At 51.2% G+C, this 23,811-nt stretch overlaps 2 protein-coding genes across 2 annotated transcripts in view; one reads left to right on the forward strand and one right to left on the reverse strand.

Annotated features, from left to right (window-relative positions):
* BTBD9 (BTB domain containing 9) overlaps positions 1 to 4,390 on the forward strand; it is a 412,761-nt gene extending 408,371 nt beyond the window's left edge. The window contains exon 11 of the mRNA XM_060021889.1: positions 487 to 4,390. Coding sequence (XP_059877872.1) covers positions 487 to 684 — 198 coding nt within the window. The 3' untranslated portion in view covers positions 685 to 4,390. The remainder of the gene's footprint in view (positions 1 to 486) is intronic.
* A 3,073-nt stretch (positions 4,391 to 7,463) lies between these two features.
* The window catches only part of ZFAND3 (zinc finger AN1-type containing 3), a 323,644-nt gene continuing 307,296 nt past the window's right edge, over positions 7,464 to 23,811 (reverse strand). The window contains exon 6 of the mRNA XM_060021890.1: positions 7,464 to 9,805. Coding sequence (XP_059877873.1) covers positions 9,651 to 9,805 — 155 coding nt within the window. The 3' untranslated portion in view covers positions 7,464 to 9,650. The remainder of the gene's footprint in view (positions 9,806 to 23,811) is intronic.

Below are 23,811 nucleotides of genomic sequence, written 5' to 3' on the forward strand. Positions count from 1 at the left end.
CCTGTAGGCTTTTTTTAGAAAATAACTTTATTGTAGTATAATTCACATGTCATACAACTCACCCATTTAAAGCATAGCGCTTTTTAGTATATTGACAGAATCATGCAGCCATTGCCACCATCAACCCCACTGACTTTTAACCCAACTGCCAGATGTAAGAATTAATTAATTAAAAAAGAAAGAAAAGCTCATGAGACAAAAGTAACCCCAAATGGAGAAATCCAGTGGGAACATTTTATGGGAATCCATGCTGTGCTGCCTGCAACTCTTAGACTCATCGGTCCCCTCACTTTTATCCTGACTGATTGAAAAGCGCTTACCACCCTCTAGTTGCTGCCTGTCGGTGCCAGTGGCGGGGGCGGGGGGGGGGGGGGCGGGAGCGGAAGGACCTGCCGTCACTCCCATGGGGACAGTGTCCTGACTCATAGCAGCTCTGGGCTCCGACACTGACCCATCACTCACCAGGTCTCTCCTTTCTCTCACCAGGTGTTCCACTGCGTCCACTTTGAGTGTCCCGAGCAGCAGAGCAACCAGAAGGAGGAAAACAGCGAGCAGTCGGGGACAGGGGACACTAGCCCAGCCAGTCAGCAGCCCGACCCCCACGCCCTGCAGGCCCCCAGCGGCAACTCACTGCACTCCAGCCCAGGCTCCAACTCATACTCAGCCAACCGGCAGCACCAATAAAGGAGGCGCACGTGTGGAGTGACTCGGCTGGGCCCAGGTGGCACAGGAGCCGTGTCCTCCCCGAGCAGGGATGCCTGTGGACGCCTCGCCCTGCCACCCCCGCCCCACGAGGAACAGACCTGGCTGCAGAAACACACAGGACAGGTTTCCTCCCAAGGACACAAAGGGGCTGCTTTGTTCTCCTCAGTTTGTTCAAATCAGGCTGGTCTCCAGGGGGAGAAAGTGGGTCTTCAATCTTCATCAAGTCCATTAACACCCTACCTCTCTAATCTAACCCTGCAAAGACCACAGAAGGAAGTAATAGGCCTGAGTCGGAATACAAAGATGGCACATGAACACAGGAATGAACACAGGAAGAGAATGTATTAGGCCTTCCTTACCTGGAGGCAAGGCACCCTGTAGGAAATGGGTTTCCTTAGAGTGTTTACTTTTATGGAACACATTGCCCTGGCAACTAAATAATTTTTTATTTCTTTTAGTTATTCTCCATTTGCTGAATCATAGGTTTTCCAGATCTTTATGAAAGGTTCAAACAGCAAATCACTTGTTTTAATCCCTTTTGACGCTGTAATTTTCCTTCCTTAGTTTTGAACGGTTGAGCGTGGGGTAGAGCTGAGAAATATCATGCGCATCTCCTAAATGAGGCACAGATGCAGCTCATCACGGCACCTGGTCTGACAAGGAAAATCCTTTGAGGAAGATCAACAAAATACACAAGGAGCAGATTAATCTGTGGACACTGGAGTTAATAATCACTCGACTTGCCAAGTTATTAACCTGTCATTCCTGAAACGTATCCAGCCTTTAAGCTTGGGAGGCTGACAAGGAAACAGTGATTATGCCACCAGCTAATTTAATGTTCAGAAGCATGTATGAGTGTATACCAGCTTCCGGTTGGGCTGGACCTGTCCTCCATTTGCCACAGGTTAGTGAGCGGTGTGGAGGCAGCCGTCCTGCCAGTCGGTGTCGGGAATGCAAAAGTGGGCCTTTCCCGCGTGGTGGTGATCGGTGGTTGCTGTTTTTCCCCCAGACCATAATACTCAGCCAGGGATTGAAAAAAAAAATCAGTTCTAAGCAGCTTTCCTTTTAATCCTCATTGAAACGATCTCATCTGACAGTTGTCGCTTGGTCTGGCTCTGTGTGTCTGAGTAATTTCCATCCCACCGCTAACTGCCCTGCGTAACTTGATCAGATTGTGTCCGGTTTTTGCTCATCCCCCGATTCTTCCGTTGGCTGGCTGTCACGATCAGGTCCTCTGTGCATCCTGCTTGGAGGAGGGGTGGGGCCGACGGGGGGTCCTTTCTGTCTTAAAGACACATTGGTCGTGGGTGTACAAAGAGCCAGTGGGTCAGCTGTTTCCTCCTAGTGTGATGTAGTTGTGATTTATCAGTATTGGGATAGTAGGGTAGCTTCAAGCTGCATGATTAAACGGGAAGGTTGTCTTTCTGCTAGTCTCCCTCGGTGCCCTCGACTCTGATCTCTGTCTGCGTCCCCCTGCGTGGGGTGAGTGGAACGCTCTGAGGGGAACAGCTTTTCACAATGGGAGGGGCTCTGGTAACAAATAGCGGTGCCGCTTGCTTGCTTGCCACGGGTGGCTGGCCGCGCTCTGTGGCTGGCGCTGCCTCCCTCAGCATCCAGCCCCTTCTCCAGTTAGAGCTGAGGATGCCTGACAACTCAGCATTTCCTCCAGCGGTGCATTCACTGCCCACAGGGGAGGCAGGAGGAGCAGGGAAGTCAGAAGAGGGCAGCGTTCAAATGTTTTGCAAGTATCATCCATTCAAGGGCTTCTTCTCAAACTCTGAAGTCACCTGTCCAGAGAGGAATCACTGCTGACCCGGGGAAGTGTGGGGTGGGTTGGGGGAGGGTCTGGAGCCCTTCAGTACCCTTCTCCATCCAGGCACAGGTAACGAAATGCGTCCTGGACACTCAGCTTCACACCTGAAGAGGCATGAACTGTGCCCTGCATGGCCAGTGGCTCACCCTCTGCTTCCTGTACTCTGTGAATTCTCTTTGGTGTTCGTTCCTTCCAGATCTCTGCCCTGAGGTCTGGAGAGAATAAAGCTTGTCTCTCTCCTGCTCCTCCAGCACTTCAGACACGCCTTGTTTTCAGATAAAGGGAAAGGGGGCTGAGAGGCAGTGCTGAGGGCGGGCGGGACTGAGGCCAGCTCTGTGCAGCCGTATCGCCGTCCCCTAGCCCCGCAGCTGCCTCCCCTGAGGCCCCCTGATGGTCTAGAGGTCTTGCTTGGATGCAAGCCTGCTCTGGACCCCAGCAGACACTGACGAAGCTCAGCAAAGCCTGCTCTGGTCGGCCTCCTGTTACCAGGCAGGGGCTCTGCCTTCCTTGATGAGCCTTGTGGTTTGGGGAATGGGGGCTCTTTCTGTATGCCTGGCTGGAGGGGCCTGGACACCCCAGTCGAGGTGCGACACACCAGACGCGTTGCCAGGGAATGAGGGATGAGTGGGCAGCCAAGAAAAAGTCCCCAGGTGCCTGGCATTCTCCAGAGCCCTGGCTGGTCCCACAGGGGACTTACCCCCACCATGAGCCAGCAGGACCAAGATGGCCCCCAAACTTGGGGAGAGACCAATAGGGCTAAACGGGAGTGCTGATGAGACCCAGCTCCAAGGAGCCCGATGCCCGCGGAGCCGTCAGCCCAGCACAGGGTGGAGGCTGATTCCCTGGGAGCTGTGGGACACCAGGCAGCAGGCTTGGCCAAGCTGTGCGGGGGGCAGCGGCAGATGAGGGCCCGTGGCTCCCCCCCCAGCCCCAGAGGATGCAGTCCCACGGCGTCTGCTTTGAGGAGGTCTGGTGAGGTGGACAGAGGGGTGCTTGTGGCCTCTGGCCCTTTATTGTGAAACAACACCTTTGTAACCACTACCCAGGTCTAGAGATTGAACATGCAGAACCTCCTGCCCTTCATTTTAGGTCATGCTTTGTGGGGGAGTAAAATGCACTTTGTTGGGGCTTTTGGCGAAAGCCTTCAACGTCACCTTCTGGTGCCTCCTTGGAGGGCCGGTGCTGAGCACGGCGGGCAGGGCGGGGTGTGTGCTCGTGGCGCCCCAGTCAAGGCGGGCTTAAAGGCGGGGGCTGCTGCAAAGCACTCTGAACGTGAAACAGGTGTAACAGTATCACACACGCAAACACGTTTTCCCATATTCTCAGTGCTTTTTCCGTTTTTCTTCTGATTCTAGTTAGAACCATGAGCCCATGATGGATGTGGGACTCTTCTCAATTGCTCTTTGTCACTTCTTTAATCTTAGTAAATGAAGTGTTGATTCCTGACAAATACATTAAAAGTGTTTTATTCCTAGAAGAGTTGGGAAAAGAAAATTATTTTCAGCAAGAGTGGGATGTGTTTGTTAGACTAATTCCTTGGCCAAGAAAAAAGCGGCTTTTGAATATTGTGCGGAAACTGCTCAGTAGTTATGCTGGCGCCCCAACTGTCAAACCGCTGCGCGGACAGCGCCGACCCAGTCAACCTCACCTGTTTTTAATTCAGAAGATAACAAAATTGTAATCACTTATCCTTTCTAGAGCCACGGGGAAAAAAGGAAGGTCTAATCTGTGATAAAAAGCAGAGCATCCTGTGTGCTGAGGCCATTTGATAATAAAGAAAGGGCGCGTTCCCCATTGTGGGCTTCAATTAAGAACCTCCCTTTGGACAGAGAAGAAGGGTGTCAAAGAAGGAAAAGAAAATTAAATGTGTCTCCTTCTAAGAGGTTTTTCCTCATTAGTGAGTTTTGGTTTTGTTTTCTGGTGCTATCGCGTCACTCCTGCATTCCACATGGGCGGCCAGCTCCTCTGGGTGCAGCTGAGGTGCTCAGGGTGGCGGCCGGACAGGCGGCAGCTGTGGCTGCAGTGGTGCAGGCCACGCTCCACTTCCTTTCGTGGCTGCAGCCATCCATTCTGAATGTTTGTCCTAATAACAGCTCCAGCAGGAGTTCAGTGCTCATTAGTGGCCCTAGGAATTTAAAATGCAGTTCGTGGTTCTGTGCCATCATGGTTTTCATTATTCTAATATTAAATGAGAAGTCGTCCTGGGGCCTGGTGTTTGCACAGGAGTTTTTAGAGGAGGGGGAGGGATGTGCAGGGCAACAGGGATGCACCCATTTCTCCTCCTAGAAGCTGACCTGGTCATACCTGGTTACTGGACAGGATCCTGAGGCCCTGGTGTTTTGCAGAAAATGAGTGGAAACGGTGGTGGGAGGGTTTGGTCGGAGAGTAAACCAGATTCCGATACACCCCAGCCCCCGCCCCTGTGTTGAGGTGTGGGGAGAGGACCTGGGGGTTCTGCTGGTTTCCATCAGACTGGCCGCAGGAGCCGTCGCACCTCAGCAGGCGCGGGGAGCTGCATGTCCCCCACCAAACACCCCACGTGCCTTCAGGCAGGACTTTCTGCTGGACTGACACAGGCCAGGACCTGCCTCCACTGCAGAGGTGAGGACAGGCGTACACTTTTGAAAATCACTGTTCTATTTTTTAAAAATTACTAAAGTAATGATGCTCATGGAATAACCTAGCAGAAGGGTGAGGGTGCCCTCCCTTTCATCTGGCTGAGTCACTCCTGACCTGGGCCTGGTCCTTTGCTTCCTCTGTGACTGACTATCCAGATGGGCAGCAGCGCCCCTGGCCCCCGGCCGTCCTTCCTTACACCTGTCCTCTCCCAGCCAGAAGGCAGACTCTGAAAGGGGCCCTCCAAGCCCACCAAGTTAGCTTCTGCTTTCCCCCGCCCCCTAAAGAACTCGAATATTCCCCTAGAGGCCTCAGGGCCTAAAGACCCACAATCATCCACCTGTAATTTATGATAAATGTCTCGTGCATTTACCCCATGCATCCTGAGTATTTAAAGCCCTGAGCCCGGAGCAGGAGGCGCTGCTGCCTACACCTGCCTCCACTATTGTCTCCTCTTGGCCGTCCCTGCGGCTGGGACAGCTGGAGGCCACCACCTTTGAGAGCCAGTGGCAGGAGGAGCTGAGAGGCCTGTAAGGCGGGATCTGGGGCCCAGGGCTTGGGTTCCCATGGATGCCCTGGGAACACTGGTGACACTGTTACAGCCTGTCCATCTGCTGCCAGATAGCGTCCTCCGAGGGCTTGTGGCTCAGGACAGGGAGGGTACTTGAGCAGCAGTGGGGCACAGAGGACCAGGCTGTCCAAGGTCACCATGCCCCTCGGCCTCTGCTTTCCACCCTGTGTGTAGGGGGCACTGTCCTCCCCGATGGCTGCTTCTAGCGCCACGTTCCTGGTTTACTCCCAGCTGCTACGGGGGTTTTCCCTCCCAGACCTGCCCCAGGCAGTGGGTCCCCATCAGTGGCCCTGGGTGCTGACAGTGAGATCCAGAAGCCTGTGGGCAGGGATGGCAGGGAGCACAGAGCCGCTGACCAGCCCAGGCCAGCTCAGAGCTCCCCAGGCCTTGGGGCCCAGCTTCTCCCGGCCTCCTTCTGCAGAGGCAGCTCCAGTTCTCAGAGCTCCCTTCCAGAAGGGACCTGAGAGGCAGCACCAGCTCTGAGGAACAGCCAGGACGCTCTCGTCAGGCTCTCCCAGCACTGAGGTTCCGAGGCCGCCCCACCTGTACCCTCACACTTAGAAAAGCCAGAGGAGGGTGAGGACCGGACTCAGCCTCGGGACTGCGGTGTGGAGAGGGAGGGGTGGCAGGAGCACCTCAGCATGGCCGTGGGGCTTGGCCCATGAGCTACTCTTGCCAGACGTGTATAACCTGAATTCACCCAAGAACGCAGACGTCCTCTGTCTTTGGTTTCTGGGTCTGTAAAGGTTGGTGAGGACCTCTTTGATGTGGGAGGGTAGGGGCCATGCTGGGCTGGGGATGGGGAACAGCTCTTCTGAGCCATCTGTAAAGGAGGACTGTGTCCAGAAGCCCAAAGGGCACTGTTGCTGTTTGGAATACGTGTTCATTTGTGGGCAGGATGCAGCTTCATTTTGCATAGCAGCCTAGGTGAGCAAACATACAAATTGTGTGTTCACAACAACCGAGTTGACAGCTGTGAGACTGCAACGTGGCTTCCCTTCAGAAATCATGCGAAGACTCCTGTGCGTCGTGGTCCCTCCCCCACGGCTCCATGCTTTCTCTGCCTCTGGGCAGGAGGCAGACAGACAGCACCCAAACAAGCCCGTCTCCTGTGAGCTCAGCTAGCCCTCTGTGGGGCCTGAGTATCACGCCCAGTATACGTGTGGATGGTGAGGTGTGGCTGACTTGCTCTAGGACGGTAAGAAAGAGGAATGTGGGCCCACGCTGTGACCACAGCTCTACAGCACCTTCTTCTCAGAACACCTTTCCAGGCCCTGGGTACTGCAGACCCCAGGCACAACCTCTCCATCCTGAGATAGCCTAGTCTATCTTAAGGCGTGTTAGGTGGTCCTCTACACAGCATTTACATCATTCTGATCGTCCCTTCCGGGAATCTTTCTCCTCCAGGCCTGTCCTTCGTTAAGTCGGGTCTTGGATATGCCAGGACCCAGGCACACCCAACCCTCGCACAGCTGGGGGCCCTCTGGGCTGGTGCTCATTCTTCCCATCTCCCCCAGGTACGTAACCTCCCTGCTGCCAGAGAAGGCTGGGCCCAGCAGACACACCTCTACCCCAGGGTCTCCCGAGGTGGAACCACACAAGAGAAACCAGAGGAACAACTGTGGAGCCTGGACACTTACCAGACAAGTGAGCCCCAGACAGTGCACACAAGAGCCCTCCATCTCTTCCAACCTCTGGCTGGGGAGACCTTTTATTGTTTTTCTGGTCATCCAGGTGGCACTTAGGAGAACCGGCAAAACAGAAATCCAAACTTTCATATGATTGGTTTAATTTTTTTTTTCAGCAGGAGAAAAAAGAATAAAGTTACAAGATTCTTTTAATATTTTCACAATGTTAAAACTAAAACTGAGCTCTAGGCTATGTGTGTAAGTAAATCTAGAACACAAAAGGGTTAAATAAGATTTTCTCTTTTAAAGATACAAGAATTTAAGCTTTCCTTACATTTAACAAACTTCACAGAACAGATACTGCCGGGGAACAAGCCCTCCCACCCCACCCCCAGCTCTACCATCAGGAAGTGACCATGGGCTGCGAGCCCCGTGTGCGGCCGGGCTCCCCAGAGAGCCTGCTTCCCATCGCTGCCGCCGGGAAGCAGCAGCCGGTGGGGCCTGAGGAGGGCCGGAAGGGCGCCTGTGGCCTCTTCACAATCAGAGCTTGGTGGGGGGCCGAGGTGGGCCGCATCACTGAGGATGGCCAGGTACTGGCCAGAGGGCCGTGGCTTGGTAACAGTGGTAAACGTGGGCAGACCTGGCCCCTCTGCCCTGGGCTGCCCTAGAGCAAGATGCCGGTCTGGGTCCTGAAGCAAGAATTAAGGCTGGAGATTTTGCAGCGGATTCCACTCTGGTGGGGGTAGGGTGGGAGAGGAGGCGGGGAAGAGCGTGATTTCCTATTTCAGTATTTCGGACCAAAAACATTTGTAGTTGCAGGTATTAACTGTTAATTTGCAGACAGAGTTGAGCAAACACTTGCTGTGGTATAAAAGGGTAAGTTGCTGGGTTAAACTATTCCAGTAGCCTGTGTGCGGGCAGATCCAAACTGCCTCTGCAGGAGCCTCCGACCCTCACCGGCCTGGATCAGATGGGGCTCTGGGGCCATTCACCCCTGCTCAGGCTTTCAAGGGCATCTTTCTCCTGTCTACCCACCCCCCACACCTGATCGGTGATGATTTCCTAACACTGGCAAACAGGCCCATCTCCACCCATCCCCACTGGGCCTGAGCTCCTGCCTCCACTCAACTCCTCTCTGAAGAGAAACACGCTGAGAAACAGGCCCTCCCCGCACCTGCCTGAGCGAGTGTGTCTCTCAAGCTGGGCCATGGCCACGAACCTCTGTCCCTGTGACATATGCTGCCCCCCCCCTACTAAACTTGCTATGTGGTAGAAGTGGACTGGTCGCCCTTGGACTGTGGGGCTGCACAGACATGAGAGGCGAGGCCAAGGCATCGTCCCCTTGGCCTTGGAGGGGCTGAGCAGGCTCCTGCTGGAAGGGACGAAGCTGCAGGCAGCTCCCAGCTCTTCTATTGATTCCTGCTGGCTGTGAAACATCTTTTTAAAAAACTTCCAATCTAGAAACCTAGCTGCAGAGGCCAGTTTGGAGGCCACAGCTGCGGTGCTGCAATTAGCCTTATTTGATCCACTGCCAGATCCCTGCACTCGGCAAACGGCAAACCAGAGCCCGTGGGTCAGGGCGCGCCCACGGGCGCTTCTCGTGACCAAGGGTCCTGTGTAGAAAAGGTGGTTCTCATTCGTGGACTAGGCTTGAGTGGAGCTGATTTTCAAAGTGAGGTTACTGTTTCTCTTCTCGTGTGATGAGAGAGTTTTTTCATAGCAAGTCAGGTAAATTTTCTTAACCTGTCCCCACCCCCATTTCCTGCTCAGTGGGAGAGCGAGGCCACCACCCAGCCCAGCCACGGGGCCAATCTCAACAGCCTCCCGTGGCCCGGGCACGCGTGGCCATCAGGTATCCTGGCTACTGGGACTAAGGATAGTGAAGAGGTGAAGGCCGAACACTAACCAGAGCTTCCGGCAAAGCCATGTGCGTCGTGGGGACTTGAACACCAGCTTCTCCTCCTCTATTGACTCAGAGTCTCCGTCTGGAACACTTTCCACTTAAGGCTTTTTGTAAGTTTGACTCCAGCAGTGACAGGTATGTGTTGTTTTAAATCCACTAGCCATGCTCAAAAAAAAATATTCTTCATGTTTTAATTTTATACAATGGCTAGCAGGCACCTTAGTAACCAGCCAGAAATCAATTTCAACCACCATCAACCCCTAAACTACAGTACCAGGATGGCTGGCTAAGGAAAGGAAACGGACTGGCTGTAGTCTGACGCGTGCCCAGTACAAGGTGTCTGGCTGACTTTGTCCTAAATAAGGCTAACATTAGTGAACTAAGAACAGCGTCACGTAGCGGCCAAGCCGGCCTTCAGGAGCACCCTTCCCCAATGCGCTGGCAAGAGCGCCCCACTTTCCGGTCCAGTTTCACCATTTTCATGATGGCTTCCTCTCGGCCACGGCCCATGTGGTCAAACGTACAGTCATGCTGCTCGGGGAGGCGATGCAACATACAGAACACGTAACCTGCAGCAGTGGGGGAAGCAGAGAAGACAGACCATTAGGGTGGCCTCCACGTGCACAGAGCCCAGCTCTCCCTCAGGTCCAGAGAGCGGGAGGGCCGTCCAGTGAGTGGACGATGGTTGCAGCAGGGGCTCCGGCTGCTGAAGAGCCTATTACAATATCCCCACTCTAACAAGACAGCCAGCACTTTCACGGAAGTCCAACGACATCCTCAGAACGTCCAAGGGGCACATCTGCCTTCAATGCTGTTCCTGCCTGGACCCTGAGGGTGGAACCCCAATGTGACTCTGCAGCGCCTGCCTCAGAAATGAGTGGGCTCTTGAGTCCCTTCCCTCCCAGCCCCACACAGGCGGGAGAGCCCAGAGCTGGCAGCACAGTGCTTCCCTGGCCTGGATAAACCTCAGTATCTACCACAAGACACGCACTGCTTCTAGGAGACCGGGGCGGGGGCGGGGGGGCAGAAATGATTATGGGGACAGTGGGTGTGATCAAACCAAAGCTCACACATGAATGGGGGCTCTCAGAGGAAAATGGATTACTTCAAGCACTGGACAAGGTATTACATTTAAAGAGAGGAAAGAACAGAAATATCGAGCTCCGACTGGCATCTTAATGGAGCCTGATGCTTCCAACCCCACCTGGTGGGCAGGAGGTGAGGCCCACACAGTCGGGCCTCCTGGGAGCACAACGCTGGAGAACAAAGAGTTGAGGAGAGGCCCGGCAGAGCAGGTAGAGACACAGATGAAACCCCTCTGGTAGCAAACAATGAGAGGAGGCCCTCAGGCTGTCAGCAGAGAGGCTCAGAGGACAAAGGGAACACAGCTGTGTCAGGATGTGGCCCATTCTCCCCTTCTGGTCAAATTCTAGGAGTGCTGATGGGGGTGTGGACGTGTGACAGCGACAGTCACCCGATGTTCCCTGGGTCTGTCTGGCCCTTTCTTTCAGGGGAGGGGGCGTGAGATCTGGGCTGGCTCCTCCCCATCACCTCATCCCAACAGTTGCATCTGGTCATACCTCCAGGTCCCACGGGCCTAGACCAGGTCCATAGGACTGACCTGCAGTGAGCTGGAATCCTTTCCTAAACCACCTCTCCCTGCACACTTGGGGCAGGCATCCCAGAGCAGCACCCCCGGGCCAATGCTCTCCTCACTTATTCTCCAAGCAAACATCATCCCTTCTCAGAGATTTCTCTCTTTTAAGCCCAGACCCCAGCAGCCAGAGTGAATGGACAGCCACCACTTGCAAACTGTGATTCGTCCGTCTCCCCATCCTCAATTCTTTTCAGAGAAGAGGGGTGGAGGCAGTGATTTTAGAAGGATATCAGAAGTTGAAGCAAAGACTGGCCATGATGGACAACGATTTCAAAAGCCCTAACTTTTAAGATCAACTTTACCCAGAGAATATTCCTCAGCTGACACTCACAGCCCTGCTCTGATGCCTTCAGCTCATGCTGAGTACGGACAGGTGCCCACGGCGGCCTGAGCAACCAGGCCGAGCCTGGACCATCCATTGTACAGAAAAAAAAAAAACCACGTTATTAACTGCTTCCCAGGGAGAGCAGGGCAGTATGTTTGACTCTAAATTAGGACTAGGTTTAAGGAAAGAAACAGAGATGAAATTTTTGTCTCCTGAGAAGCTGAGCTCCCACTTGGCTCAAAAGCAACGTTAAGATTAATGAGCTAGTGTGTTATATTTACTGATAAGTTCATTACTTGAAGGTGTTGGATACCAGTTGTCTTTCTCCTAAAGGATTTCACAGCAGAAGTATGGATGGCCTCAATATTCATCCTGCATCTAACAAGCACAATCATCTTTTTGGAGCAAAGCCCACCTGGTCGGGGAGAACCTGCTGTCAGGTCGGGGTTTGGGGTAGGGGTACCAGCTGTGTGGCAGCAGTTAGTGTGTGGAGGCATTTCTGTCGCCAAGTCCTGACATATTTCTATACCTTCAGCATCTATAATTAGGGGTGGGAAGATCCCTGCTTCCCTTCCTTCAAGATATTGGGATGATGCAGAAGAGGGTCCCAAGGGCTCTCCTCTCCTGATGAATGGTGCTGGCTGAATAAAAGTAGCAGGAAATGGATTGCCCCTGAAATTAACTCAGCCCTGGCTCAGTCTAACACCTCACTAGTCAAAGGTAGACTGGGATGGAGGGAAGAGGCTCCAATCTTGCCCTCACTACGCCCCTGACAACTCTGCTTTAGTTTGCCTTCCGCCAACTCCTGGGGACCACCAACTCGGTGGGTGGACTTGAGAGCCCCAGGTTCTGTCTGGAAAAGGAAACAGGGCACAACAACCACAGGAGCTCCTGGATGTTCTCTCTACCCACCCAAGGATTCTCCATTCAGCCAAAAACACCTTATTTCTCTACTCAAGTCCTGTGTACCTCTGTCAGACACACCTTGCTTGACACTTGCCTTTGATTTTTGAAAGGTGAAAATCACTGAACAGCAGGTAAAATTTTACCAGTTCAGCAGGGAGCAGAGCTGGTGAAATTTACAATATATGGCATTGTAATTCACTGGGGAAAAGTCTGGGGAAATTTTGGAAGGCTAACTTCCCAAGTTGCTGCACTGAGGTTATTAGATGATATAAATTAAGCTCAATTCCCTCTCCTGTCAAGTTCACTCACCAAGTGGAAGTTACATGCTGGAACTTGTCCCAAATGCTGAGTAGGTATTACGCACCAACAGCAGCCAATTGGCTAAATGTACTTTGGTGTCAGTAGTTGGGGTGGGCTGTTCTGGATACAGGAAAGCATTCGGGGGTGACTGGGGGGGGTGAGTCTTTATTGTCTTCTCTCGATACCCACAGACCTGTTTCCAGAAACCACTCAAGTGTCATGAACGTTCAATTATTCTCTGAAATCTGGAGACCAAGCTGGGCATATGGAGAGAAGTGAGTTAGGCTGCTGGGGAAGCAGATTGTTCTCATTTCAGTGATGAACACAGTTTTAGAGCACAAGGGGATTTACAGCCTCAACACTTTCTCATGCCGTTTATTAGAAACCAAGTGGGGCCTTTCCAGAGTGGGTCAGCCAAGGCAGTGTCCAGAGGGAAGGAAAGCAGAAAGGACACTGAACTGATCAGCAGAGCTGCGACAGGGGCTTTGGTATTACTACCCAGGGTATCATGAAATTCTTTCTCCCCGATTTTAAAAAGTTATATATCATTATCAAACTCACTCACATATGTACAATTCATATCTACACCCTCCTATGGTCACATACATCAGCATCATGTAGTATTAAAAACAATTTCAATATACTTTTGCTTATGATACCTATATACATACAGTGCTTTGGAGAGATAAGCAGTAGGATAATGATTAAAAGGATGCCAACCCCCCAAAAGCGAGGAAAACACCCAAGGCAAAAGTTTTTGAAAAAAGATCAGCCTATAATACTAAATGTGGTTTAAATTTCACAAAACGCTCAAGAACTTGTGTGGGTGTTTCTTTGTTTGTCAGGGCAGAAGAGCAATTTGGGATGAGCCCTTGATTAAAAGGCGAGGGTGCAGAAGAGCTGTCTAAGCACTGGGTCCCACGGCCCACCTTCCAGGCCCCTCTCCACCTGCCACTGCCTGGCTCCTGACAGGCCATCCTGGGCATGGGGAGAGGAGGAGGCCCGACCAGCACAGGTGAGACCAGTCAGCCGTCCTGCCCCCGTTCTGCAAGCTACGCAGCAAGGTCTCCGGCAGCTACACCCTCATTTCGAAAACACCTTCAACTGAGCAGGCAGCCTCAGGGCTGGACGAAGAGGCCTGCCCAGGGAGCCACAGGGGCTGAACCGCGCAGGGCTCCTCCCAGGGCGCTGTGGCTGTGGACAGCAACAGAGGGGGCAGAGCGGGCAAAAGGCAAAAAGTACAATTCAAGACCTATCTTAACCCTCTGTCCTGAAAGGGTCCCATGTGAATGAGAAACGCAGAGGCAGCACACTCAGGTCACCCTCACCCTGAACAGAGAGGCCGGGGGATTCCTGTGGGAGGACAAGCATTTCAGCGCAGGCCGCTCACGGTTATAAACAAGCACACCTGGTCTCAGCCCTCCTGGTGTAGAGCCACAGGCCACACAGACCTGAAGATGCTCGACACCTTAAATCTCTAAAAACACATTCCCGGCAGAAAATGGATCCAAGGTTCACTCTTCCAAGACTCATAAAGGTCTGACATGCAGGTTTCTAAAAATGCTCATCTGGTGGGAGCCAAACTTCAGCTTTTAAAGCTAACATCTGAAAGTCATCCATTTCATTCAGACGCCCTCATCCATAGCTAAATCTCACCTATGCTCACACAGAGACGGGTGTGGGTATTTTGAGACTCTACACCAGGATTGAGAACAGTCTGACAAATGCCATCATTAAGCAAAGATGATATAACTAACACCCAATACCTGACTAAGTGCTATAAAGTTGTAACAGTATTTCCTGTTTCACTTACTTGTTGACAAAAATCATTGACAATCACTGCCCAAGAGGAACACCCAGGGCCTGAGGAGAAAGGGTCACTACCTCTCAGCCGTGCTGGCAGGCAGGGGCCCTGAGGGCAGCTGAACCAGATAATTGGCCTCATAGGCCAGTCCCCTTTCCCCCCAACTCCCCCCCATCCTCAGGCACCACTGTGGTGTTGGGGGTGGGGAAGGTGTGTGGAGGAGGAGCTGGAGCACCGAGGGCGGAGCCAACCTGTCACCTCGCAGGCAGTACAGCCCCTACCCCTGGCTGAGGCACCGGATCCCCAGGCCAGTGCTTCCCTCTGAACCTTAAGAACTGAGCAGGGGTTGGAACTGTCTTTTTCCCATGGAATTTCCTAAAGGAGACAGAGAAAGCGATGCCAGAATTCACAAAGTCTGAACCCTTGACATTTTTATTCAGTCCCTGCCAGACAGAAATGTTGCTTATTGGCTTTATCTTGGAGTAAAAAAGCACCATTTAAAAGTTGACAAAACTGGGCAGCTCTGGATACTTGTGGACTTTAATTAATTAAACATTTGTTTTCCTGCAGATCCCCCCACTCGGGGGCTCTCCCAAAGTGGCCATTTCAGTGAAGCCTCAGACCAGGGTGGGCCTCGGCTCCAGCTGCTCCGGTGTTCTCACCTCACTCACAAGAAATATTTTACACTTTCTTGCTCATTTGAATTTCAGATCGTCAGAGGTTCAAGCAGAACCTAAAAATACTGACAAGCCTTGTGGACCGAGGCACTGTAAAATGATCTCCAGGTGTGCAGCCTCAGGCAGCGCCATGCGTGTACGCGCTATCCAGACCGCACGTCTGTTCCCGGTGCCTGCCCACCAGCAACAAGCCCCAGGCAGATGTGTCCAGGGAGGAGGTAAATCAGAGAATGCACCTTGATATTTTTATCCAAACAGCAAACAGAGCCCACCCAAGGCCTCCCAAAGCTCCCTGAGAAACCTAGGTAACACAGCCTCCACATCTCAGGTCAATAGGTACCATTTGCTATCTGAAGTGTCTACTTCAAACATAAACAACAAATATACCTGACTCGTGTCTGAAATAACCAGGCAAGCACATTAGAAGAAAAGAATCACATTTTTCCAACAACAAAAAAGTTTCTTAAAACTCAGGACAGCTAACTGACCTCACAGCTCATTTGTAAGTACATGTTAGGAACAGCAGGTGGGTACAGGAAAGCCTGTTGGAAAGCATTAACCATTTATACTCCCACCAGCAGCAATCCCTGGATTACACCATGTCCGCTGACCCAATCAATGCCCAAGGCAGAATTTGTAGCACAGAAATGCATTAAAGGATCTTAATGCATTTTATCTCATCAGGCCCATGGTACAGGCAAAGCAGCCACAGGTGTTTTGGGAATGGAAGGCGTCTGTTTTACATTCTCCTCCCTCCCTGACTTTGCATGGAGGCGGGAAAAGCAATCACACTCCAAGAAAAAAAACTGGATCGTGGCTCACTGAGTTAGCTCACACAGTGCTCGGCTGGGCTGGGGGAGAGAATGGGTGGATGGACAGAGTCAGCGGCCCAAGGAGCTGGAACCAAAGCCACAGTGAACCACCAAGCAGGCATCAGTCTCTTTTCCAAGGGGAAGGAGAACATGCAATTTAGAAGAGCCCAGTGTACTCAACAATTCAGTAAAAACCACAGAACAATACCAAGACAGCTCTAAAACAGAAGCAATCATTTTTTCCCCCAAATCAATTAAAACATCAGTTAGATACAAGCTAAACACTACAACAAAAAGCACTGTGACAGAAGGCAAAGATACACAAGCCCACGCAAAGAGCACTCGCGAAGGCCCTGGGAGCGGCCGGTGGTGAAGGCGAGCCGCGCCGTCACGGCCCAGCCTAATGAAGCTCCCGACACGGTGTGTGCACACGTCAGTTCCGAAGTATAGAGAAATCCACCATTCTTGGTGTCCTTTATTGCCATCTCTTCAGACTGCTTCATTCTTGCAAAAACTCTGACCTCCTTCCTTTCGTCCGTGGGGAATGTTCGCCCTCTCCCAGGAACATCTCCTTCTACCACCCGACGTCCAGAGAACAAGTCTTCCACCCTTCATTCCTGCCTCCACCCAGGAAAAGCCTACCCTATTTTTACCACAGGGTGTATGTGGCAGGTAGGGGTGGGCCGGGCCTGGGGTCCAGGTGCCCGCACCAGGAAGGAAACTGTGCCCTCAGCTTTGACCTGAGAACCCTCCCCCAGCAAGCTCTGTAACCCCTCGGTGCACGAGGAGAAGGGCTGGCTGCAGGCTCACATTGTGCTAGGCTGTTTTACCTAGAGATGAACATATATTTTAAAACTGAGAGAAAATGGCTCAAGGCAGCTTCTGCCACAGGAATAATGACTTGCTCTTTCAAACATTTCCTTTCAGTAGCTGAAAGCAGGCAGCCAGCGTCAGCCTCTTAGGAGCTGGGGCACTTTTTAGCATCCAAAAGCCCTAGAAGGTGCTTGCATTCCTGGCCTCCTCTTGCCTCTGCCCACCCCCACCTCTCTGGGGCCTCAGGAGAATAGTGAGGTACAAGCAGGAAACTTCTTTTTTGGGGGCGACCTTATCCTCCTCTCTGCAGGCTCCTGATTTGTTGGCCTTCTCTTTCAGTATTTCCTTGTCCTGTAAAAGATTATCCTCTCAGAGAGGTCTCCTAGAAAACCAACTCCAAAGCTGCAGTGGAGGCAAAAAAAGGGCCAAACCCATCCTACCCAAGAGCGGCCGAGGGCAAAGCTTGGGCCCACGGGGGCAACTTAGTTAAAGCCAGGCTCCTCACACACGGCTCAGCAGAGAACTATGGCCTGTTTCGCCACCCCTGAAGGCTACACTGGCAAGAGCCAGTTCATCCAAGTCCAGAATGGCCAAGTGGCAATGCCGTCAGGGGACACCAGACTGCAGATGCCATGCGTCTCTCTAGAACAACACCTGGAAAAGAGAGGAATACTCACCCCATTTTTCTCTGCTGGCCTTTCAACAATCCACATTCTGGGGTCACAGGGGAGGACAGAGATGACAGACCGGCATTGGGAGAAACCTCTGGCTTAGTCCCACCCCTGCTGCTACGGCATGTCCCTTAGGGCAACCTCAAGTTCTCTTTCTGGATAATTCAGTGAGGATCTTGTGCTCTGGAGCCCAAGTACTGGATTCGTGTTCCAGCTGCACTGCTTTGACAGTTGTGTGCTGCTAGTAAGCCATTTAGCCTTTCAGACCTTCAGGTGTGTCTCCTATAAACGGGGTTGTTACGGGCACTAAAGACTAGAGCAGCTGAAGCCTCGACTCAAGGAAGGTTGGCTGTTACCAGGATAGCTCTTCCAGCTGTTGTTGCCCCTTGCACCTTACACAGTACAACTCACTCAGCTGGTTTCAAGGCTGGGTGCCCCCTCCTCCCCTGCTCCTTCCTCCTACTCACATGGCTTTCTTTCTGCTACACAACATTTTACACAAAGAAAATTTCTTTACACAAAGAAAATCCGCCTTCCAATGCAGGGGATTCAGGTTCAATCCCTGGTGGGGAAACTAAGATCCCACATGCTGTGGGGCAACTAAGCCCGTGTGCTGCAACTACTCAGCTCACGCGCCTCAAGGAGCCCACGTGCCATAAACTACAGAACCCATGTACCCTGGAGCGTGCGGCCACAGCTCGAGAGAGAAAACCCACAAGCCACAACTAGAGAGATGCCCATGCGCCACAACGAAAGATCCTGCATGCCACAACTAAGACCTGACACAGCCAAAGAAAGAGAGAGGAGGGAGGGAGGGAAAGAAGAAAGTAAATTTTTAAATATATATAAAAAATAAAAGAACATTTACTGCTGGTAACTGTGCCCTCGCCCCCTTTCCTGGAGAGGACCACCACCACACAGTTCACTTCCAACCACCTGGGTGAACAGGGTACAGCAAACGCAATGTAAAGATGATTACTGTCTGGCTTTGGCTTTGGATGTATTTTTTTAATTTTTTTGCAGTAGCAAGTTTACTTTCCTAATTATGCTTTTCTATTGCTGTTATTAATATGAGCCTATATTTGCTGAGCTCACTCTGAGAGGCAACCCAGAAATGTCCAAGATGGCATTAGATGCTTTCTTGGAATTAAAACTTTGCTGTAACTCATGATCACAAATGTGCCGAGTACAGATAATGAAGAACTGAGCGTAAACACACAGGTTCCCACTGACATTCGTTTCCTCTTCTACCCTAGTATTTTGGTCAATTACTCCAGATTCCAAGGAAAATTAATCCTGGGGTAGCAGTTCAGTTCAAGGGAAGAGCAATTTAATTGATGCAAGAGAATTAACACAAAGCTGGCCCTGTAATCTGTGTGTCTGGAACTTTCCCCCTCCTGGTCAATCTGTAACCGAGGTGCACAGCTCTGAAGAACACATGTCATCATAGGTATTAATCACAAGGATGCACAGACTCCATCACGTGCTGACTCGGAGCTTCTGTCTCACTGGACAGCAACAGCCTGTTGCTGCACAGCGGGCGTCCTCACGACGATCCAGGGAGGAAGAGGCCCGCTCCTGAGCTCCCTGAGGAGCAAATGGGCTGTCACTAGTTAAGCCTCCTTGACCCACAGCAAATGTCTTCAACGGCCACAGCCACCGCCTGCCACCTCCCACTCTACGGCGTAAGAACAACCCATCTCCTGCATTACAAGCAGTGTCTTGACCAATACCTAACAGAAAATTTGGCTAGAGAAAATCATCTGACACCTGCATGAACACTTCCCCCAGCTCCCCCGCAGCCCCGGAGCACTTTTCTGGAGGACTCATTGGAATAACTACAGCAGGCCTGGCTGGCTGCTGCGGAAGAGAGCCACTGGGGGAGGTCCCCACAGGCCAGGGTCACCTGTCTCCCAGGTATCCACCAGGAACTGTACATTTTACATGTACAGCAGTTGGTGAGGTACCCAAAGCAAAGAGGGGCACTTCTTGTCGTCCCCTCTGTCCAACCATGTCCCAGGCACTGGGGTAGAAAATAAACTAGACAGTTCGGTGGCCCAAACTCTCAACTCCACAGGGGACAACAGAGAAAGAGAACACCTTTCAAATCACAGGAGGAAATAAGCAGCGGCCCCTCCCAAGCTCACACTACCCCATGAGTCAATGCCGGGATTCTCCAACACCACCACACCTCAACTTCTGCTCTCTTCCCTTTTCTTTTTTGTGCCTCAGTAACTATGGTTGCCTTAACTCCTGATCTGACAGCAGAGGGTAGTTTCTGGACTGCAGGCTCAAGGGCGGGTCAAGTTTGGTGATGTTGAGTACCCACACCAAGCAGCCTCTATATGCTGCTGCCCTCACCTCTATGCTAAGCCTGCAGTAAATGCCTTCATTCCCTACTGGGTTCTGCCTAACTCCGAACAGGGATGGGAATAACATCTTAACAAATAAGGAGACGTGGAAAGGTGAGAAATTTCCTAGACAAGCCAGCTGATCCAATTACTTTAGGCACTTCTCCAATAAATTATAGGGCGGACTCACTTACCCTTTTCAGTTTGTGGCCTCTGAACTCTGCTCCAATATCTCCCGGTCAGTCTTGACCACCCACATCTGCAGCGTGACAGCTCCTCTCCCACCAGCTAGGAGAGCACCAGCTCTCAGCACTTCCTCCCTGCCTCACCAGCACTTGTTTCTTTTCAGTCTCTGGGTCTCATGCCCTTCGTGGGTCCCTCCCAGGGACCCAGCCGCCTGGCAGGGTGACTTGGAGTCTCAGAGGCTGAACAGTTCTAGCAACACCAGGCACTGTGTGAGAGCCAACAACCCTCCACCACTGTGCCTGGGGCTCTGGCTAGTGGGCGGCCTTCTCCATATCTGCCTTCCAGAAGACAGCAGCACCCCGCCCCCCAAATGCAAGTTCTCTTTTGGTAACGCTGGCTACAAAGTCAACCAACACTGCAGAGCTGTGCTGCTATCTGCCACAGTCTTATTCAGGCTCATTTCCGACAACAAAGCAGCAAAACTTGAAGCGGCAAGGCTTTTCCTGGAGTCTGCATCTTCAGGGGCCAAGAGGTGAGGAGTAAGGACTATCATGTGATCTTGTCAGAACCTCAGTCTGCTTAGCTAAAAGCACTTTCCAGAAGCAAAAACAAACTTCACTGATATTGATCTCTTCAGAGGAAAGGTCCTATAGAAATCTCACCTAATAAATAAAGGATTCAAGCTCCAGTGTTGGGCTGTCAGTCCAGGAAGGGAAAGAAGCTATCAGACTCAAGGAGTCAAGAGTATTTATTGGTCATCTGTGCACTGTTTACAGAGCTCTATTCTAGGGGCTGGGTGGACGAGAAGGGGAAAAAAGAAGTCACTAGTTCCCGGCTTTTAAGACAGCTGGAGACGCACAGAGAAGAAAATACTGAAGGACACAAGAAGCAAAGCAAGAAATCAACTGCAAATAAAATCAATACAATCCAGCTATGTGTAATAAATCAGGGGCACTGAGGAGAGGTCAACTGCATAAGGTATCCTGGAGGAGGTAAGTTTTCAAGGAAAATGAGGGCATGAATTCGCACTCAGGAGAAAATGGAACAAACACGTCAATGAGAATTAAGTGCCACTGTGTCTCTCATTATCCAGGCGCAGTGGGGGACAAAAAAGGGGCAATGCCATGGACCCTGTCCTCCAGAAGCATCACATCTAGATGGAGCAACAAGTGTCACATGGAACAGTGGTTCCCAGACAGGAGGTCGCATAAATTGTTACCAATGAATGTTTCCTTGAGATGGGGAAGTGCTCAAGGAACTGCTAAGAACTATACAGCTGAAAATAGAGACAACTCATGCTGCAGTCATACCCTCACTGTTCAGGGCACCGCATGGGCCAGTGTGGGAACATGAAAAAGTGGTGAGATTCTGGCAGCTCAACGGACCTGGGTTCAAGTGCTCCCTAATATTTCTGAGTTACTTAACTTCAAAGCTTGAGTTTCACCTCTGTAAAAAGGGAGTACCATCTGTCCAACCATGCTTTTGTAAGAGTCAAATGATATAACACAGTTGCAGGCATCCAGCACATAGCTGGTGCTCAATAAAGCTGTTCTTCAAAGATTATTGTTTTTGTTTCTTATGAATGTATTTTATTTATTTATTTTTTGGCTGCGTTGGGTCTTCATTGCTGCGCGCAGGCTTTCTCTACTTGCGGTGAGCGGGGGCTACTCTTCGTTGCAGTGTGCGGGCTTCTCTTTGCAGTGGCTTCTGTTGTTGCGGAGCACAGGCTCTAGGCGCATGGGCTTCAGTAGTTGCAGCACGTGGGCTCAGTAGTTGTGGCTCGCGGGCTCTAGAGTGCAGGCTCAGTAGTTGTGGCACATGGGCTTAGTTGCTCTGAGGCACGTGGGATCTTCCCAGACCAGGGCTCAAACCCTTGTCCCCTGCAGTGGCAGGTGGATTCTTAACCATTGCGCCACCAGAGAAGCCCTAAAGCTGTTCTTCCTTCACCCAGAGGATCACAACTGCAGTGGTACAGGGTTCATCCATTCACTCATTCAGGCAACACTGCACACCAGGTACTATATAGCAGGGCAGAGAGCTACTAAAGAACACAATATGGTCCCTGTCCTCCAGTGCTTATGGTCTGGGAGGAAGTACAGACATGCAGTCAATTTCAGTGTGTTCTGAGAACTACAGCAACAGAGGCCAACCATGGACTCCACAGAAGACTTTTGAGCAGTCCCACAAGGAGATCAGCAGGTGAAAGGTTTTATTAAAAAGACTCTCATATTTTGTGACGGCCTCTGATGAGGAAAACTATGGAGACAAGCACTGAGCCCAGTCTGGCATTCCTGTACCCCACCCTGCCCTTGATGTCCCCACACTATTCTTCAGTCCCCGTGAATGAACTTGCTACTGGAAGGGACTGGGGTGCTGGAAAGCCAAAGCCACTGTGTTCAAATATCTGAAGAGAAGCCTTGCAGGAGAGGAAGATGATTTGTGACAGGTCTCTCCAGAGGGCAGAGTGAGGAGGAATGAGGACATGTCATGTACGGAGGCTGGGTTTAGTTCAACGGAGGAAGCACCTAGTCAGTCTAAGCTGCCTGCAACAAGACAGGCCTCACTCCCTCCAGGCTGGAGATGTACATGGTGGCTGGATTACCTGCCAGGGCAGGGCAATGCTGATGTAGTTTCTGCAGCATTAGTTCAGGGAGTTGGACTGGCGCCAGATGGATAACTTCTAAGTCCCTTAAGTGCTTGGACTCTGTGTCAGAGAGTGATAGGTTTGCTAGGCAGGAGTGAGAGACTGGTGTGGTTATACACAGTAGGTCTGTGACCTGTAGTTTCTGTGAGCCCCAAAGAGCCCATCTTATTCATGTGCAAGATGAATCACCAGTTTTATTTAGGCAAATACACCCATCCCCAAAGTTGAGTATTTAATTAAACCAAAAGCATATCAAATAATTTTAATCAGACCAAGCAAGCAATGCTGCTCTTATAACGTACCTGTCTCGCCTGATATTTCCCCCTCTACCAATAAAAATTCAAGGCAGATAAAAGTATGTAAAAATAAATAATGCTAAGGTTTTCTCTCCAAACCTTATTCCTTAAGTCAATTATTCCATTGGGAAACCCTCAGGTTGTACATGTACGCCAGCATCAAGAATTTCCATGGAGGGCTTCCCTGGTGGCGCAGATTGGGAGTCTGCCTGCCAATGCAGGGGACACGGGTTCGAGGCCTGGTCCGGGAAGATCCCATATGCCGCGGAACAACTAAGCCTGTGCGTCACAACTACTGAGCCTGCGCGTCTAAAGCCCGTGCTCCACACCAGGAGAGGCCACGACAATGAGAAGCCTGCGCACCGCGATGAAGAGTGGCCCCCGCTCACCGCAACTAGAGAAAGCCCTCGCACAGAAACGAAGACCCAACACAGCCATAAATAAATAAATAAAATAATTTTTTTTTTAAAAAAGAAGAATTTCCATGGAGACTGGGCCAGACATTCTCCCATTCACCTGCTTAGGCCTGCCTTCAAACACTACCACAAAAGGACGTTCCCCTAAAGAAAACCAGCAGGCTCACCAGAACACCACATTTCATTGACTTCTAATTTTTTCTTGTATGTTATTACAAGAAATAATAACAGATGGGGTACCTACTATAGGCCACATAACTCTAACAGGGGCAGTGGGAAGCTACAGAACAACACATGGTCCTGCTCTCTGAGTATTTTAGAATCTAGCAGGAGAGAGGAGACCAGTGGAGGAAGGCATGTGTTAAAACACTCAGAAGATGTAAATCTCTGATTGAAAGAGAATGGAGTTGCCTAGATCTGACATAAAACCTCTGACGTGCATGACCTCATTGGAAATTTCTAGTAACTATTTTGTCTTAAATTACCTTTACATTTCCTATGAAGAAATGAGCTATTAAGTGTATAGGCAGTGTATCAAACTTTGGGGTATATTAGAATTGCCTGAGCAACTGCATTTTTGCTTTCCAAAGACGCATCCCCACCTACTCAGGGACTCTGAAGTGCTGGTCTGAGGCCCGCACTTTTTAAGAAGTTCTACTCAAGGGCTTCCCTGGTGGCGCAGTGGTTGAGAGTCTGCCTGCCGATGCAGGGGACACG

This window comes from Delphinus delphis, chromosome 10, assembly GCF_949987515.2.
Source record: "Delphinus delphis chromosome 10, mDelDel1.2, whole genome shotgun sequence".
In the NCBI taxonomy this organism is placed as follows: domain Eukaryota; kingdom Metazoa; phylum Chordata; class Mammalia; order Artiodactyla; family Delphinidae; genus Delphinus; species Delphinus delphis.